Genomic DNA, 18071 nt, shown 5'->3' on the forward strand with positions numbered 1-18071 from the left:
ACTTTTCCACATGGTCAAAAAACCCACTTTCCACCAACATCAAGGATGGAAACGTTACACCCGGGTGAACGCCCTAATTTGCCCAGACAGCGAGGAGAGAGACATCGAACATGATGCACCGAGGAAAAACAGAGGAGATATCTCTTCTACTGGCAATGGGTAACGAGTCCATTTCCTTTATTCAGTGGGTTAATCTTTAAAAAAAAAGGATTTTGGCCCATTTTGCCCCTTTTTCTGTTGGAAACTCCAGGGCTGCGTTTTAGTCTGGACGAGCAGAAACCAAGATGTTTGAAAATGATGACTCACAATCACTTGCTGTTTGGGTCTTTATGGTCACAATATAGCCTTCGCTGATTCGTCAGGCTCCTATCACATGACCCCCTTTCTCGGAATACCAGCATAGAATACAACATGGACAATTCATTACATGCATTTCTGACCCTGTTGTCTTTGCCAACAGCTGTTGTGCAGTTAAGTATGACACTACTGTTTACATGCATTGGAGACGAGCTATTATTCGAGTTAACACCAGCATGGACACGCCCAGTGTACGTGAGCGATCACGTGATCTACGTTGTCAGGCGTGTTCATGTGGAAAGGGATTTAAACTGAGATGTTGGGTGGCCCCACCCCTGGATCCGCCCCTGACAAGTAGGGCTGGTCACAATGGTCAAAATGTCATCAAGATAAAACAGTTCATATCAGTTGACATCAATAATCATCACATTTAATATGACATTATAATTTCGTTTTACTTTTAACACTTGTGTTTTTGCCCCTGAGTGTAGGTTGTGGTTTTTAACTTCTCTTTATGGGCAGGAGATGAGAACAGCACTCAGTAGATATAAGACAGTCTCCTTATGAACCCACATTTAAATTAACTCGATCAAATCATTATTCTGATTTACTCTAAAATGCAACAACCTCCTAAACATGCCTGAACTTTCCACATGTTCACAGTTTGGAGGTTGATTTCAAAGATCAGGCACATTGAGGGGACTGATATCTATGAGTGTGTGAAATCTGATGCAGCTTGATTGAATTTATTTAATTTAACTGTTGGGCCTTGTCGGAGATATGTGCACCACTGAATACCACTCGAGTTCAATATGTGCAGATTTCAAGACTCTGCATTGACAGACTACAGAAGAGTACTTCTTTATTCCCGTGACAGTTTTTTAACCTTCAACAACCGAGCAAATGTTCACAGAAATGTTTGAATATCCACACGTTTACCTGTGTGTAATATTTTATAATGTTTTTACAAACTGCTGCACAGGAATGTCGGTGGTGTTTTTGCTAATTTCCCCTTTAAAATAAGTCCACCATCAGTTAACAAGTGGATGCATAACATTTGGGATCCTGCCCCCCCTTCCTACACCTTGAGATCTGCTGTTGAATGCCGGCCTTGTCAGTCTCCCGGGCAATATTGACACAGACATACCAATGTAAAGTTGGGTAAACTATGACCGCCATGCACTTAAGTCATCATCCAATGAGAAGCAGCCACACACATAAAAAAAAAACAAATGTATATTTTCAGAAAAAGCATAGAATTATTCTTATCTCCATTAAGACACACAGATCTCTTTCAGCTCTGTGGATCATTTTGTTGTTGTGACTGTCGAGTGTCTGTCTTCTGCTGAATCCCTGGACATGAGCTCATTTCAGGTGTTTTACTGTGATCGACCTCATAGAAATCCTCACTGTATGATTGGGTTATGTAGCCACCACCGCCAATTAAGTCCTCTGCCCCCCATTCTGGCTTTACTGCATAATTTCTCATTAATCAGTGAAGCTCTACATGTCATGCCCCCCATCGCAGCGCAGGTCACAGCTGACTAAACGCTGTCATTATGGAATGTGCCCGGTATTATCTGCAGTTGAGCCTCTCATTGAAGGCCTTTGTTGATTGATGGGTTTTTGTTTTGCTGCGGTTTCCCGGGGGGTGTCTCTGTGCACAGCGAAAACTCTGTTCTGCATGGGACACAAGTGAAAATCAGCATAATTGCACTAATTGCAGCCAATTTCTCAGTGAATGGACCCCGCTGTCACATCTCACAACAAGCAGGGGGACAAGAACATCTCATGGTCCTCCAGATGGAGATGAAAGGGAGCGGAGGGGAAAAAAAACACCCAGTGATCGTTCTCTATTGAACTGAATGGAAGGGCTTGTAATTTCACTTAAATAAAAAAAAGGAGTGGAGACGAAACACGGACGAAATTGATTTGAGAATCCAAATCAAGCACCCAGGTCACGGGGTCGCCTGGAGCATCAGGGCCCCCGATTTCCATTCAGGCCCAAACTGTCACGATATCCTGTGCGATGGCCTCGCAGCTCCCCCGGAGGAGTGAACCGAGTGAACCCCAACAAAACGTCTTTGTCAACATCTGAGAGCAGAGCAGTCACGAGTGTCAACAAACACTCGGAGGGGCATTCCTGTGGGCATTCCTCTGCCTCTTCAATGTACCGAACTGGATGCATCGTGTGCTCAGGCCAAACACGACTTGGGAAAAAACTGCACCCCCCTCCCATGATACGACATGGGATGGAATGGAAGGCCCCCCGTGAGAGACTGTTGCCAAGTAGCTTTGTTAACTGAGGACACGGCTAATTTGTTCATTTAGTATCAAGCCCAACACTTCTAGAGGGGAACCTCCCACATGATTTTCTTGCCCCATCAAGAAAGGGGTGTTATCAAACATGTGTGGCCCTCTTGCTTTTCAATGCATCTTGCAATTACCTGTCTGCCACTGCTTCTCCTCACCCTCTCCCTTATTGTTCCTTCATTTCCTTCTTATTGGGCAGCATCCTTTTTTTTTAGAAAGAATATGGATCCATTGTTTTCTTTTGAGTCGGTAGTTCACCTTCAAGAATGTATATATTCACCCCCCCCCCCCCCCCAGTCTTGCCCTTCCTTATCTCTTTTCCCTCCATCTACCTTTCTGCTCCCTCACCTATTTCCTTTGGCCCACTGCTCTCTCTGTGACACCTCCCCCTCCTTATCTGTACCTCGCTCTGGGTGGGCCTCCTGGGAGTTAAGACTGACCTTTCAACTTCACTTTGACCTTCGACCTTGTTGCTGTAGGCTCCTGCACTTCGGCCACAATAGCACCTGCCACTCAACCCACTTTCCATCCTCTCCCCTGCATCCCTCCCTTCCTCCCATCACCAACCATCCCTTCTTTACTCCCCCCCTCTCCTTTGTCAGCCACATACCAAGGTTATATGGGCTTCTCTGGGATCTCACACGCTCTACATTCAGCAGAGAGAGATGAGTGAAGGGGGAGACAGAAAGAGCACTGTTGTCACTTTAAACTTTGGCCCTCTGCGAACAGTGGGAATTCTGAGGTCCTCGTTCAGTTCAAAACAACTCCTCACAGAACACACACTCAGATATCAATTCCCTTAAATGTGCCTAATTTTTTTCATCTATATCAATGAAGTCATTCATGAAAAAAATGGCGGAATTGTTGAAAAACCTGTTAAAGAAAAGTTAGGGGTGCTAACATAACCACCTTGGTTGAGCTGAAAAGTATTCCTGTGTATGGGATGGAGGTTGTGAATTTATATATATGTATATATATATACATATATATATAAATATATATGTATATATATAAATATATATATATATATATACATATATATATAAATATATATGTGTCACTGTATGTGTATGCAGTTATTGTTATATATTGCCATCTGGTGGTGATTCATATGATTACCTATAGGGTGTTATTGAATCATTACTGCTATAGAAGAATTTGTGGTTATCTGTTCCTAAATCCATTATCCATGCAGTTCTGAACTGAAAATAATAATGTATAATTATTTCATTATACAAGGATTAAGGAAACCTCTCACCAATTATTAATTCTTGTATAATTGCATCTCATTCTTATCCTTTTCACATTTGAACTAAAAGCTCTGCTGAGTCACAGCATTAATAAATAGCATAAGTGTGTAATATTGCTGACTGACTATGGTATTTGTGGCCTCTTGTGATGGATTCACAGGAATCAGAGAGCCGCCTGTGTCTCACTCAAGCAGAGCCACCATATGGCCAACTGGCTTAAGACTATTTCCACGTAAACGAAACCACATAAAACAGAAAATGTTCTTTTCTGTTTCAGAGAACTTTTCTATTTAACCATTTACATTTTTTTCTAAAGCACAGTGTAAGTTTTTTTTATTTTTTCAAATGTGCCAATTAAACACAATTGTCATTTAAAAATTTGTTTTGCACTCAAAACAATGAAGCCTAGACAAGGTATGGACATGACAATGCCTGAACGAACACACACAGGCACAGCCTGGACTCATCTCACATTCCTCATCAATTAAATATAAACTACATTCTGCCGAAAAGCGAGTCAAGATTAATTCTAAGGTTCATTGAAAAAATGTGAAGCCATTGAGCAGCTGCCTTATATATCTGACAGTTTGTGATTATTTGTTCTGACACTTAAGACAGAAAACCTGAGTTTCATCTTTCAAGGACAAAACCGGTACCAGTACACAAACAAAAAGACAAGTCATTGTTCCAACTGCTCAGAACTTTTATTTCACAGGAAATGAGGGTTAAAATTAAATTAAAATATAAAATTTAGATGAACAGGTCTGTCTTTAAAGGGTAGGTGTAGTCACAAGGAGCAGGCCAACCTCCAGAACAGGGAGAGGGAGAAGGGTTTAGGACAGGAAGCTACAAAATATAGTTTGGGGGATGAACCGGTCATTCAAGGAAGTTATGTATAAAAAAAAAAAGAGACAGATGCAGTTAGTTATTATAAACCCCACCCCCATCTGAAATGTCCTCATATGCAATCAGTGCTGTAGCTCTCTCATTTTCCTTTTTCTGGTTTCTTCCAGGAAGTTTTTTTTTATCGTTAATCTTCTTCACTCGCTCTCTCACCATCAACATAATCCTCTTAATCATCTCATTCTGCCTTAATGTAACATCTTTTCCTGCAGTTTTGAAAAAGTAAACAAAAAGTCCTTCAAAAATAAAATGCCACATTTCATGTTCTACTATTACATATACAGTATATATATAAATACATACATAAATATCTTACATGTACAACCAATTTTGAAAAGGGGATAAAGAGAGAACCCAAAAGACTTATGAGGACTTGTGGAGGTGGGGGGGAGCAGGGCAAAGAGGCCCAAGGTTGCTCATTGTGAGGGTAGTGTGTCTTCCGATTTGCCTTTTTCCGCTTTAGACACGCACAATCGCACATACACACGCACACAGCCTTTTCGGGAACGGGGGAGAATGGGCAGCATTCCTCAGTTGGCCCAATAGGGGGAGCTGCCGTAGCTGGACTTGCTGCCCTGGGTTTTCTGCTGCATGCTGCTGGACTGACTGCGCTGTCCAGGACCACCCTACAGAGAACAATTAGGTAAATCTCATCAATCACGTTTAAGATCAACAAACTACCCAACAGGTGTATTGTGGGTGCAATTTCTCAAATGCACATGTGTTTTTAGAGACTGTGTCCTAGGATGTGATGTATGAGTAGAAACTTGGGTTTACCTGTCCTTCCTGTGTGAGGTGATGGTGCAGCAGCTGGGAGTGGGGCTGTTGGTGTGGTGGCAGGATGTGCAGGAAAGGAGCAGGGGCATAGCCAGGAGCACCCCCAGGGTTCAGGGGTCCTGTTCCCCCGAGTGCTGAAGGTAGGCTAAAGGGAGGTGGTGTCCCCGTGTGGAAGCCCTGCTTGTCAAATGACTGAAGACAACAAGAAGAAGACAGGAGAATAAATCAGGTGCATGCATTTACAATGAGTTTAAAAAACAAAATGCAAATGGTATCAAATAAATATTGGAGTGGACCAGGATCGGGAAAAGTCTTGGTGGGAGTATGCGCTCCACCAAGACTAATGCTAGCTAGTTATTTAAGCAGATGTGCTGGTGATACTCAAATCATTCTATTTTTAGTGAATTAAATAAAAAAAGATAATTCAGGTACAATTAAGTCTTACAGGAAGAAGCATGAAGTCCTCAAACAAAACCAACCATACAAGTGTCTCACCTGTGTTTTGCTGTAGATTGAACCTCCCATATCAGGTACTCCTCCGCTGTTACCTGATCCTGACAGTCCTGGTGCTGAGAGGAGAATGAAGACAGGGAGGGGGAGGGAGATAAAGACAAAGATTGGAAATTAGGAGGGAAGGGAGGAAAGCAAAGAGGGGAAATAAGAAAATGATAGATAGGAAAATCAAGGGGTTAAGGGGGAAGAAGAACAATTATGTCACTTCACTGCTGAATATCAGGCACTGAATGTTCATTTCCACTGTTAGTAGGAGGGGGCCAGCCAGTAGGAAGAAGCATATTATGTGAGGAAATTCTGAGGCACGTTTCTCTTGTTTTTTTTCCCAAGCTTTGGCAAGAATCTATTTACGTGCACATAAATGTGCAGTCACACACACGTGCATATACACACCTCTCTCCAAAACACTCTTGACAGTGGAATCATCTGCAATTATGAGTAAATCCATTTTTCCCCAAAGGAAAACGCCCATCGGTCTTTGTGTGTGTTGTTAAATTGTGCGCGCATGTGTTGTGTGTGTACCTTTCCCTGGGCCGCTGCCCGCTGACTTGGCCTGTGACTGGGCAGAGCCTCCGTACCCTCCCTTACTGTACTCCCCAGCGTGGGCTTGAGACAGGTCATCAAAGGCTGAAGGAGGTGGAGGAGGAAGAGTACAGAGGAGGAGGAGGCAGAACGAGCAGAGAGGGAGGGGAAAGCAAGAGAAAGACGGGGAACAGATGAGATGAAGAGAAGAAGAGGAAAGAGGATGGGAGGAGAAGAGATGGGGGCATAGGAGAGAGAGGCAGTAAGGTAACCTGACTAAAATGGCAGCTGTGTCTATATTGAGCCGTGTCCAACTTCAGCAGGGGGTTTGAGCTACGCATGCAGCACAAGCAAAAAACACACAGGCCCAACTCCACACACGCATGCAGCATTTCATGTACATGTATGCAGGGTTGGAAGATGGATTTCTAACTTTCCTCCCTGTGCACAGAATCCTGTCTCTTCGACAATACCTGTTTTAGTAAAATACAGCTGGTCCAAACCGATGGTTTTGAGCACCCCAACACATTTGACAGAACTTGTTGTTAACCCACCATTAAGATGATCAAGTCATCTCTTTCAAGTTTTAGTGACAGATTGTGGAATTATTATTGTTTGTTTGGTGGCAACAATTTAAGATGAACCTGTGCAGTCATAGTTTAAAGGCACCGTCCAATGCAACCAATTAAATGGCTGAATTACAACTGCTGAATATAACCTTCAGAGCTACTCAACTCTGAAGAAAATGTGCCGTTAGTTGTCTGTAAATAAAAAAAGTAAATAAATCAGAGCAGTGTCAGACACAGCCCTTTGTTAAATCCTTGTCTCACCTGTGCCATATGCGTGCTGTCCGTAACTGGGCTGATGCTGTTGGTGATACTGATTGGAGGGGTTGGCCAGACCCATTGTGGGTTGTTTGGCTGAAGCAGGAGGCACAAAGACGGTGGGGCCATACTGGAAGGCTGAGGGAACCCCAGGCATACCAGCATAGTATGGCAGACCTGTGGGCAGTTAGAGAAATAATGCAGCTTGTAAAGAAAACAGATTGCTGTGCAAGTTTTTTTCTGTTAATACAATAATACAGTCTACCTAAACTAACTGACCGTGTGTCTAAATCACTGGTTAAGTAAAAAAGGTTGCTTCTGTTTAATTTTAAATTAATAGTTTTTAAAACAAGAAAAAAACAAAACTGGTAAAGAACTTGTTCAACTTTTATTTGAGCTTTTAGTACCATTTCACCTCTTTATAAACGTTTAAATAATAAGCCAAAAATAACAAGATGGAAAGTACAAAGTAAAGCTGGAATTTGTATTAGGTGTTAAGTGCATGGATGAGTAATCCATACATGAAATTTGGCAAACAACCTCATCATCAAACATAAATTTGTTTTTCCTTACCAGTGTATCCATAGCCGGGAGGCAGAGGGGGGTTTAGGAAGGCCTGATTCTGTGCCTGTTGACCCTGGCTCTGTCCTGTACCCTGGCCCTGTGTTCCTCCCTGCGGTGCCTGCTGGGGCTGCGACTGCACCCCACCTGTAGACAGGCTGGTTGGTGGAGCTGGAGATGAGGAGTCATTCCTACCAAACTTTGTTGCCTCACCTGGATAAGAAATGAGAATACATCTTGAAACCCATTGTCATCAACCATTAAGTCATTGAAGTACAAGAAAAAAGGTCAAAACCTCTATGGTGTCATAAATGACAATTCTATGGTCAAATAACTTCACCACAAAAGCTGAACGACCAGTAACTATGTATATTTTTTTAAATGCAGTGTCAGGGTGAATTAGCAGCCCATCTTAAAACATAATGCATGATCACAACACACAAACACAGTTCAACATAAAATTTGATTTACCAGAATATGGGTTATTGGCAAGGCCATCTCTTCCAGGCATAGCGGCCGTAGTACCAGGGAATGTTACACCATAGTAGTCCTAGATAGAAAAGATAAAGGGAAACTGGAAATTACAGTATTTATGGCTGTAATATACAGGGAAACAGATTTTAAAGCCAACTAGTTATTTAAAAAAATACTAGAAGCTAAGTAATATGCAGCAGAGGACATTACAGATTCAACTCTACAACAGACTCACCATGGGAAGGCGAGACTGCAGCATTTGCAAGTCCTCGTATCCATAGATCTGCTGTTGAAACAAGGACATTGGAGGAAGAACAGGTTATTATTTCAAAAACATGTTGGAGTTTCTACCAAGCCTCATTGTTGACCGCACATTCCATTTTAGGATCACCTCAGCCTTAACTAGTTTGACGTGTGATCAGAATCTACAAAAACACAATCGCCCTTCAGACCGATAAGCATTATGGAGTGAATCGAGAAGGAGCTGAACTCATTTCCACCATTCTTCCAATTCCAACCAACACCCATCTAGATTTATGCATACAACCCTTCTTTCATTTGGACAAAACCCAGTGGACTAATTTACAAAAATATGATTAGAAACATGTAGTTACCGGGTAAGCAGGGAGCAAGCCTCCAGGGCCCATGATGTACTGGTTAGCCAGGAGAGGTGGTACTCCTTGGGCCAAATTTGGAGGCGCTTTACCTGAGGAAGGAAGAAGAGGAGAAACTGACTTAAAGCGCAGTGAGAAATATGCCATCTCTACTGAAAAAGTCCTCTTGTGATCTATAGATTAGTTTCAATTAAGACAATAATGCAACATATGCAATTCATGTGTAGACTATGAACCTACCAGAAGTGGTGGTGAGCAGTGGTGCTGTGCGGCTGTTTGAAGCTGAGAGTGTGGCGTTTGTGCCATTAGGAGTTAGTCCTGGGGCTCCAGATTGGTGAAGACCATTGATGGTTGAGCTGCTGACAGCCAGGGGGGCTGATAGACTGGGATTGATAATTTGGCTGGACGAAGATGAGAAGGCATGGAGGTTGACACCGCCGCCGCTGCTGCTCTCCTCATTACTCATCTGTTGATGCAGGATAAGAGAAAAGAGGATGTGATAGGAGAACCGGAAACTGTTTCGAAGGTTGAAGCAAGTTCAAGTAGATGTTAGTGTGAGATGTAATTAAATCCCCTGCAGATGTTGCTAAGATATCACATTCACAAAAATGTGATGGATGTACCAACAGACAGACATAACAAGAAGTCTGAAGTCTTGAGTTAAGGCTTAAAATGTGTTTTGTGTGGTCAGGGTTAACCACAGAGTTAACCAAATTTGTTTAAATTCCCTCAAACCGTTACAGAGGAATCACATTCAGGAGATTTGTGTGTGTGTGTGTGTGTGTGTGTGTGTATGTGTGTGTGTGTGTGTGTGTGTGTTTGTGTGTGTGTGTGTGTGTGTACAGAGACTTACTGTCAGGGAGGAACTTGTGGCAAGGACCGATCCAGATGAGTGGGTGTTAGTCACGTGACTAGAAACAGAGAAGCGTTTTTATCAGTCAAATATAATCTGATGAGGCCACAAAGGCATATCACCCAGAAAGCATAGGAGATTCAGTCCAGATATTTCCACATTAGAGGATTAAGATATGTGCTTGTAACCATCATTATCTCCACACAAAAAAGAAGGAGGCTAAAAGAATCTTTGTGCAATATGATATATGATGTGTCTGAATCATTCCCTACCTGCTGAGCGATGGGATGGGCGCTGAGTGCGATGGTGTCACTGCAGGGGAAGGGAGGTGGTGACTGGGGCCGCTGTCACTCGTCATAACAGGAGACTCTGTTTTTACTGTTCTAGACGACGATGATGTAGCTGTATGAAAACAAAAATGAGATTAATTTTGTGTAGATTCTGGTTGATGTTACAAACTGATTATTAGAGGAGTAATACAAGAATAAAAATATCGAAAATGTAAGAAAGGCCATTAGTATGTCCTGGTCTTTATCAAACCTCATGCACTCAGACTGAGATGACTCTCTACTTCCTACCAGATGCATTTAGTAATCAATACTCATTATATTAGATTTTATCGGCCACTCCAGCATTGTTCTCTAGAACTGATAAATGAGTGTACTTACTGTCCTGTGTGCTCTGTGTCTTCATCCCACTGTAACCGTTCTAAGAATGGAAGAAATATTAACAGACTTAGTTGTAACATTCAGCTTTTTGTCAGCCAGTATACAGAGAGTATTTGACAAAATAAATAGTCAGCAGTTGTATACATCTTTGATTATTATTATTTTTTATTCTATTTAAGACCCTTATGCATGAAGACAGAAAAAACATTTATTCCTCACTGTGAGAGGTCCACCAGCAGCTGATGGGACATCTTTGCTCTGTGAGAAGCCAAGATGAGGCGGCAGGGACCTTTGGCCACTGCTCTCCACACGGCTGGCTGTGGTAGGGGCTGCAGAAGATGGTGGAGCGGCTGCACTGGGAAGACCCATGGAGGGTGAGGGCGTGGCACTGGGTAAGCCCAAAGATGGTGAGGGAAAGCTGGGATCTGACAAGCCTGAAGGTAAGCTGGGTAAACTGCTCATGTGTTCACTGTTCAAGGCAAGAGACAGACAGAGGACAAATGTTGATCATGAGAATATGACCCAAGCAGTTTTATCATTTTAGCAAATTCTCTAATTTTGTCCCCATGGCAAGTCAATAATCGTCTTCTTGCCAAATTTATCAAAATCAACAGATATGCAAATGACAAACTGCACATATAAAACTGACAAGCCAGCCCCTCAAACACAAACTCAAAACAACTCACACACACCTCACAGACCCTGGCTTAGAGAACAGGCTGCTCTGTGGCTGCTGTGTGGGTACAGCAGTAGGGACAGACATAGGGGATGCTGCTGCAGGAGCTGGGGCCTGAGTGGGGGCTTGTTCCCTGGGCAACTCCATCTGTGCCATGTCTACTGTTCCACTACCTCCTTCAGACCCAAAGTCGAGAGCTCCGAACTGAAAATTCAGGCCAGACATATCTGCTGAGCCTGGCATCTCCACTGCTGACGATGGAATCTGGGGTAAAAAAAGAACAGTTTAGGAGCGACAGGCAAAATAAAATTTAATCACACTGGCCATTTTAAATTTATGTAAAATGTTAAAATTATGGGAAGTTGTTAATTTGTACAATTCAGCAAGTTTCAGTCAAAAGTTGCCATAGGTCATTTGTTTGTCCCAACTACTCACAACTGAGCTTCTGGTGACAAATATGTGCAATATACTGAAAAAGACGTGTATATCTGTGTTTGATAATAGGATATTATTTCCGATTATGAGAGGTAAAGTCATGGGAGTAGAGTTTGCAGCTTGAAGAAACTACTTTCTTCATGTTACTTGTCAAGCACGTTACAGCAGATACATAAATACATAATTATTATTTATGGTCTTGCACACACTATTGTTTTGTTATTTTGCATGAATAAAAGGATCAGATATGAGATCTTACCTTCGAGGGGGGAGGTACTCTGCGTCTCTGTGTCTTGAGCTGCCGCTGAGGGGCTTCTGTGATGGGAGGCTCCATGCCTGGCAGCTTCACTCCTGGAGAAGCTCCATCTCTTACTGGAGGGACGAAGGACTCATGACCTGAAGGAGGTAAAGAGTGTCAGGTGCATTCATGAAACTATTAAAACGGATAGACCCAGAATCAAAGTAATTGTCTAAGCAAGACATAATGAAGACAGTGATTCTGCCATAATCTTACAGCCCAGATACTGTTACTTCCTTCACACTCATTTATTTAGCAGAGAAAGCACTTTCTACATCCATAATTGTGTGCCAAATCCAATTAATTATTTTAAAAATAATTTATTTGTGTTTGATTTGTATCATTAAAATCATGCAGATTTTCAAACCTTCAATAGCATAAAATACTGAATATAATAATAGCAATAAATCATTCTGAAGTCATACCTGGTGGTGTGGGGACCTGTGGGGCATGTGACTGAGACAGGCCCAGAGATTCTGTGGTGGGATGGATGGTGGACTGTTGTTGCCTCTGAGCCAGCTGGCTGAGCACTGCTGATGGCTCTGGTTGAAGCTTCATCTCCACTGAAGAGATTGAGGGTAAATGAAAAAAAAAAAACCAACTCACTTCACTGTGTACCTTTCACATTGATTTTAACATTTAAGATTTAGTTGGCATATCTTAAAAATCTGTGTTGGATTTACTGATAGAAAACTTACTGTGTTGGGCAGTCGCAGGGCCATTCTCTACTCTATGAGCCTTGATGTCTAAAGGGGGAAAAGAGGCCGGTGAAGGACTTTGCATTGGAGGTGGCCCTGCTTCTTTGGAAACATTACTGCTGCTGCTGGTGTTGGTTAACGTTTGACTGGCTCTCTGACCAAGCCGAGGCCCGATCTGATCTGATGTCCTGATGTCAGGCGGAGATGTTGGCTTAGGTGCACTCAGGGGACCAAAACCAGAACCCAGGACTGAGGACTGAGAGGGGGAGAAGAAAAACAAGAAGTGAATACACTGATACCCTATCTCAGTGTGTATGGCATGAGCTTTGCTTGTGCTTGCACAAGTGTAATGTGTGGCGGTCCGTACCAGTGCAGCGTGTGCATAGGTGGTACTAGCAGCAGCGGCATGGGCGTAGCTGTTGGCGGTGGCATGTGCATAGCTGTGTGTTGCAGTGCGTCCATTGTGGTGGGAATTGGTAAACACCAGGCTTTGGCCCAAATCTTCAGCTGAGGGTCCATCAACTATCGCCACCAAGTCAGAGTCCATGGAGCCTCCTACAGCCACTCCAGCCTTAGACAGAAGGCTAGCCAGGTCCATACTGAGTAGAAGCGGGTGATAAGAGCGAAAGAAAAGGCACGTTTGAGGACGAGTGTTGACAAGGATAAGATTATCGCACAGATTTAATTAAATGTTCTATTAAATAAAGCTTGTTGTTTGTAGTGTTTCAAGTGGACTTCAGGTGGAACATCTTACTTGTGTCCAGGTGTGATGTGGTTTCCTGGAGCAGTCGAGGCAGTAAATACTTTGGTCTCAGACAACTGTAAGAAATGACAGGAGGTACAAACACACATTTTCTTAGATTGCAGTAATAAAACATTCTGGCTTTTACAAATAGACAAGAATATGTTTTAAGTCATAAGCCAGTAATAATAGAAATTGTGCAGGCCAGTGTAGATTGAAAGAAATACAAATACAGATCATGAAAAAAGCCTTACATCCTCATTCCAGTCTTCTAAATTCCATTCTTCCGTGTTCCCTGCCGATGTTCCTATGGGAAAAAAAGCAGTTCACACATACTGCTGATATGTTCTCAGCAATCATCAATCACCCCAAGGCAGTGACAGAAACTATAGCTAATAACAGCATCATCACGACATAGAAATTATCAACCCCTTGTGTAGATTTATTTGCCAATTTCTGCCAGAAAACTGGTATTTTTTGGGAAACTGGAAAATCTTTGCTGACTTGTTTTAAGTTAAGAATTAAGTCATTGAACAATAAAAGCAGGATATTTTCTGTTATTTTCCCTACCAGGTGCTTCAGCAGAATCGTTTCCGTCCCCTTCCCACGTCTCCTGGCGAGTTCCAGAGTTAGCTGTGTAGTCCGCAGGATTGAAGGTGCTGAAAGAAGTCAAGAGTAGAAAGAAAACAAAGTGCAAAGACATGGAGAAAACAGAAGAAATAATGAGTATGTAATTTGGTTTGTTGTTGCTACTGATAACAGGAAATTTAGTTTTAAATGTGTTTTATGGAGATTCAGAAACTTGGTTCTTCCACACATTTGTTTTTAAGATATGTGCTTGTAATTACCATCACCACCTCCTCAACGTACTTCAGTCATATAATTTAAACTACACACACACACACACACACACACACACACACACACACACACACACACACACACACACACACACACACACACACACACACACACACACACACACACACACACACACACACACACACACACACACACACACACACACACACAATCTTACCCCATTCCCTGGGAGGAGAACCTGTTGCCACCAGCTGCTCTCCCTCTTCCACGACCCCCTACCCCTGAGGAGAAAAAAAACAACATAACCAGATTACCTCTGATGACTGGTCCCAGTCAGCCTCAACTACTCAAACATTTTGGAAAAAGGCATCAAACTCATACACGCTGTCAGAAACGTATTTACTGAACAGTCATTGACCTGATCATACAATATCTCCAAACCTGCCTTTTCTCAAAAACTGCTTTCAACCCTCTCTTATCCAGTAATCTACTCATGACAACCGTACACCACACACACACACTCAAGCAGCTGTAGGGACTATGCACATTCCACACATGTTGAGTGCGGCAATATTCTAAATGCCTGCAGACACAAATAGATGTTGCTAGCTCCATCATCAAAACATGAACAATGAAATCTCAGACACAAAACAATGTTGGAATTAACCCAAATATATAGAAAGTCTTGCAAAAACAATGTAGAGTAGTTAACCAAGCATGTAAGATATCTATAAGGCTGAGGTGTTCAATCTGTTTACTCCAGTCCTGCAATTATCATTAATGGGACAAATATCCTTAGGATTTTATTTTTTTTTACTGGTAATTAACTAAATGGCATGACTAATGTATTTAATAAGCCTGAAAGACTCCTCATTTCATGTACCGCTCACCTCTGCCTCGTCCCCTGCGTCCAAGGTCGCCCCCTCTCTCTCCAGGAGCCACCTCAAACCCATTCTCCTCTATACGAGCTGGAAATAAAGAAATGTAATAATGTAAATACTGTTAACACTTAACTGTAAGAAAGACTTCGGAACTATTTTTAATTCATTTGGGAAATCAAAGATGAAGTAAACAGCATTGTAATTTGCTGATGGAAAAACATCTACAGAATACAGGTTTTCTGTCCATTTGATAGGGCTAATGCATCTTTTGACCCAATTACCTTCACGCCCTCGGCTAATTCCTCTGCCCCTCCTATTGGAACCTCCACGTCCACGACTGGCCTCCCTTTCTCCTCCTTTTCTCTCTCTGCTCTCCTTTATCTCGGAGGTTCCTCCTTCTTTCCCAAGACTCCGCTTCTTCCCCACAGTCTCCCAAGAGTTCTGACAGAGGTTAACAGCAAAATGTTGACCTTTACACCTATATCATATACATTTTCTGATATAATTTCATGGTCTTTTAGCCTGTGCAAAAACCCAGAGACTAGCGTTTGTGAATTTGTATATGAACTCTTACTGTGTCAGAGTTGTTCTCTAGCAGGAGATTGATGGCTTTGTTTGCATCTTCGTTGCTATCGTGGAGGGCAACTATGCACTCATCTTGAGTCTTCCCAGTTACCTCAATCAGCTGTAAGCAGTCAAAACAAGAAAGTGCAGGGTTGAGTTTTAATAATGTCACATGGTCCAATAACTACAGGAAACTATGCAGATGATTCATAAGAGGGTTTGTCTAAATGTGCAAGTGCAAACAAATTACCTGTTTGACCTTGTCTTCAAAGTCAGTATCATTTTTGTCGTAGATCACTTGGGCTAAACGAATCTGTTCTGCTGTGGCCTGATAAACACAATCCAGGAAGAAACAATGCAAGAGGTTAATTTTGTGATGAAGGATGCTACAGGATGCTGTTGTCAAAATATTCTTTAAATCTAATGTCTAATAAGGCAATTTTGAAATTAGAAAAAGATATTTATAACTGAGTAGTCATGAATGCAACTCATACATACAGTGTGATGAAACGGTGAAAACCTACCTGTATCTGTTTTTGTGGTTGTGTTGTTTGTGTGGTGCTGGGCAGCGTTCTATCCCGAGTTCCCCGGGCTTGATTGCTGACCAGTGAAGTCATCATATACAGTATATACAAAACAATGTATGTACAAAATAGAAAAATCTGGGGGAGAGAAGGGGCGAAAGTCAAATGACAGCCAGCTGGGAAATGGTTACATTGCATCACAATTCCTAGAACTACATAATATTGAATAAATATACACTGCCAGTACAGTATACTGAATATTAGCAGACCGAGGCTCACCATGTAAGACTATAACCCCATCTGTCGCCCCCACCGCCCAGGTTAAATTTAGCCATGCCAAGAGGGGACTGTCCGGGTGTCAATTTACAACCCTCCCTCAGTCTCCCGAATAAAAACACCAAGAGTACGCACCAGCCTCTGTTCTAGGTAGAATTTAAACTAAAACTATTCTTCATCGATGTCGACGGGAGACGCCATTTGGCATTTGACTGAAGTAATAAGTCAACACAAAAGGCCCCTGGGCTTTATGCCAGGTTACACAGTGTAGGGAGGAATCTAAAGCATACGCATACCACGGGTAATATTATATTACATAAACTAAACCGATGGTTTGCTAAGTATAATACAAATTGGCAGGTTGACAGCATGGGGACAACACATGAGGTTAACTGGCTGGGATCGTTGCTATTGTCCTACAACGATGTGTTAACCGACAGAAAAAAAACACAACAAGAGACGTCGATTGTAGCTATTGTTGGAAATGTTCTTTTCCCGGTTGTGTTATAACGTGGGCGGTGATTTTAATCTCGGTTTAGTTAACGTTACAAGAAGCTCGACGGAAACATGAGCCGTGTTGGCTAATGTTCACACCAGCGTTAGGTCATCTAGCTCACTTTAGCTTTAGCCTGGCTAACAGCTAGTCTTTGTTTCGTGTGCGATCCCACCCGATCAAAAGCTTCGGTCTACGAGGCAGATATTTGCAGTGTGGCCGCACAGTTGGTCAACTTGACCGCTCGTGTGACTGTTGTCAGCGCAGATCCACCGAGACACGAACAAAAACAACTAATGTGACGAGTGAGGACATGTACCCTTTTGTGTGAACCGAAACAGAAATGGCAGGTATAGCCGACGTCATTAGCATGCTAACACAACTACAACGAAAACTAAGAAATCACGCGTCGTGTTAGCATTTCGAGCGGCCGCTGTCGAATATTTAAGCGCTCTGACCGCAATGTGAGAACATGGGAGAGACAGGCTGTCGAAAAAAAAGCGTGGCCCGTCCACGCTACGACAGATTACCGCTGCATGCTAACTGACCCGGCATGTGAGCGAGCCGTCCGCGTACAATGCAGCGACACAGTCCGGATGCAGCAGTTAGCTAGCGAGTTAGTTAGTTAGCTTAGCACCGAACAGCTCGAACGGTGGCTGTGGAACGACACGTTTGTTTCCCTAAACATTTGTAAAAATCATACGATAGAACACATTGACCGTTCGATCGGCTTCAAATGACTATTACTGCGCGTTTTTCGTTCTTTTCTTTACCTGCTAACACGCTTCGCACAGCCAGCAGCAGCAGATGATGTCACGTGACCCACCGCGCCGTTGTTCAACGTTGAGGGTCCGACGCCGCCAATTAGCAGCCGCGAGACGGTCACGTGGTTCCGCGACGTGCCCCGACACGACGTCCGCGTTCACGCCCGGGAGCGCGCTTCACTGTTCCGTGTTTTCCAGCATTGCGCAAGCTCGATTTACTTTACTTTACTTTACTTTACTTTACTTTACTTTACTTTACTTAAGTTTTTACTTTACTTAAGTTTTTACTTAAGTTTTTACTTAAGTTTTTACTTTACTTAAGTTTTTAC

The 18071-nt window shown here is 42.6% G+C and overlaps 1 protein-coding gene and 1 non-coding gene across 6 annotated transcripts; both read right to left on the bottom strand.

Annotated features, from left to right (window-relative positions):
- Positions 1–4539: 4539 nt before the first annotated feature.
- On the bottom strand, positions 4540–17906 carry LOC109638146 (ubiquitin-associated protein 2-like). Of its 5 annotated transcripts, none has more exons than XM_069523686.1 (30): positions 17752–17906; positions 16210–16347; positions 15936–16013; positions 15696–15806; positions 15403–15562; positions 15131–15208; positions 14458–14521; positions 13989–14077; positions 13673–13725; positions 13431–13495; positions 13044–13275; positions 12677–12932; positions 12404–12541; positions 11940–12076; positions 11262–11509; positions 10789–11038; positions 10570–10609; positions 10174–10303; positions 9902–9959; positions 9289–9514; positions 9049–9140; positions 8670–8720; positions 8432–8510; positions 7973–8173; positions 7406–7576; positions 6576–6680; positions 6447–6479; positions 6036–6109; positions 5541–5732; positions 4540–5389 (listed from the first exon to the last, which is right to left on the bottom strand). In XM_069523686.1, the coding sequence occupies exons 2-30, from the start codon at positions 16303–16305 to the stop codon at positions 5294–5296; spliced, it is 3603 nt and encodes a 1200-aa protein (XP_069379787.1). In that variant the 5' UTR covers positions 16306–16347; positions 17752–17906; the 3' UTR covers positions 4540–5293. The 5 variants fall into 5 exon arrangements, with proteins under 5 accessions (XP_069379787.1, XP_069379788.1, XP_019956541.2 ...); XM_069523687.1 differs by lacking the exon at positions 17752–17906 and adding an exon at positions 17527–17571; XM_020100982.2 differs by lacking the exon at positions 6447–6479.
- On the bottom strand, positions 10031–10106 carry LOC138407537 (small nucleolar RNA SNORD121A). Its single transcript, XR_011240960.1, has one exon. It is a non-coding gene; the product is annotated as a small nucleolar RNA SNORD121A (small nucleolar RNA).
- Positions 17907–18071: the final 165 nt, after the last annotated feature.

Source organism: Paralichthys olivaceus, chromosome 4, assembly GCF_024713975.1.
Source record: "Paralichthys olivaceus isolate ysfri-2021 chromosome 4, ASM2471397v2, whole genome shotgun sequence".
Lineage (NCBI taxonomy): Eukaryota > Metazoa > Chordata > Actinopteri > Pleuronectiformes > Paralichthyidae > Paralichthys > Paralichthys olivaceus.

Excerpts from the sequence above, each read along its gene's own strand:
- LOC109638146 (XM_069523686.1), bottom strand. The coding sequence starts at position 16,305 with ATGATGACTTCACTGGTCAGCAATCAAGCCCGGGGAACTCGGGATAGA. Across the intron at positions 11,039-11,261 it reads TCTAAGCCAGGGTCTGTGAG|TGAACACATGAGCAGTTTAC; the intron begins GTGTGTGTGAGT and ends TGCCTTGAACAG. Across the intron at positions 9,960-10,173 it reads CCCATCCCATCGCTCAGCAG|TCACGTGACTAACACCCACT; the intron begins GTAGGGAATGAT and ends CTCTGTTTCTAG.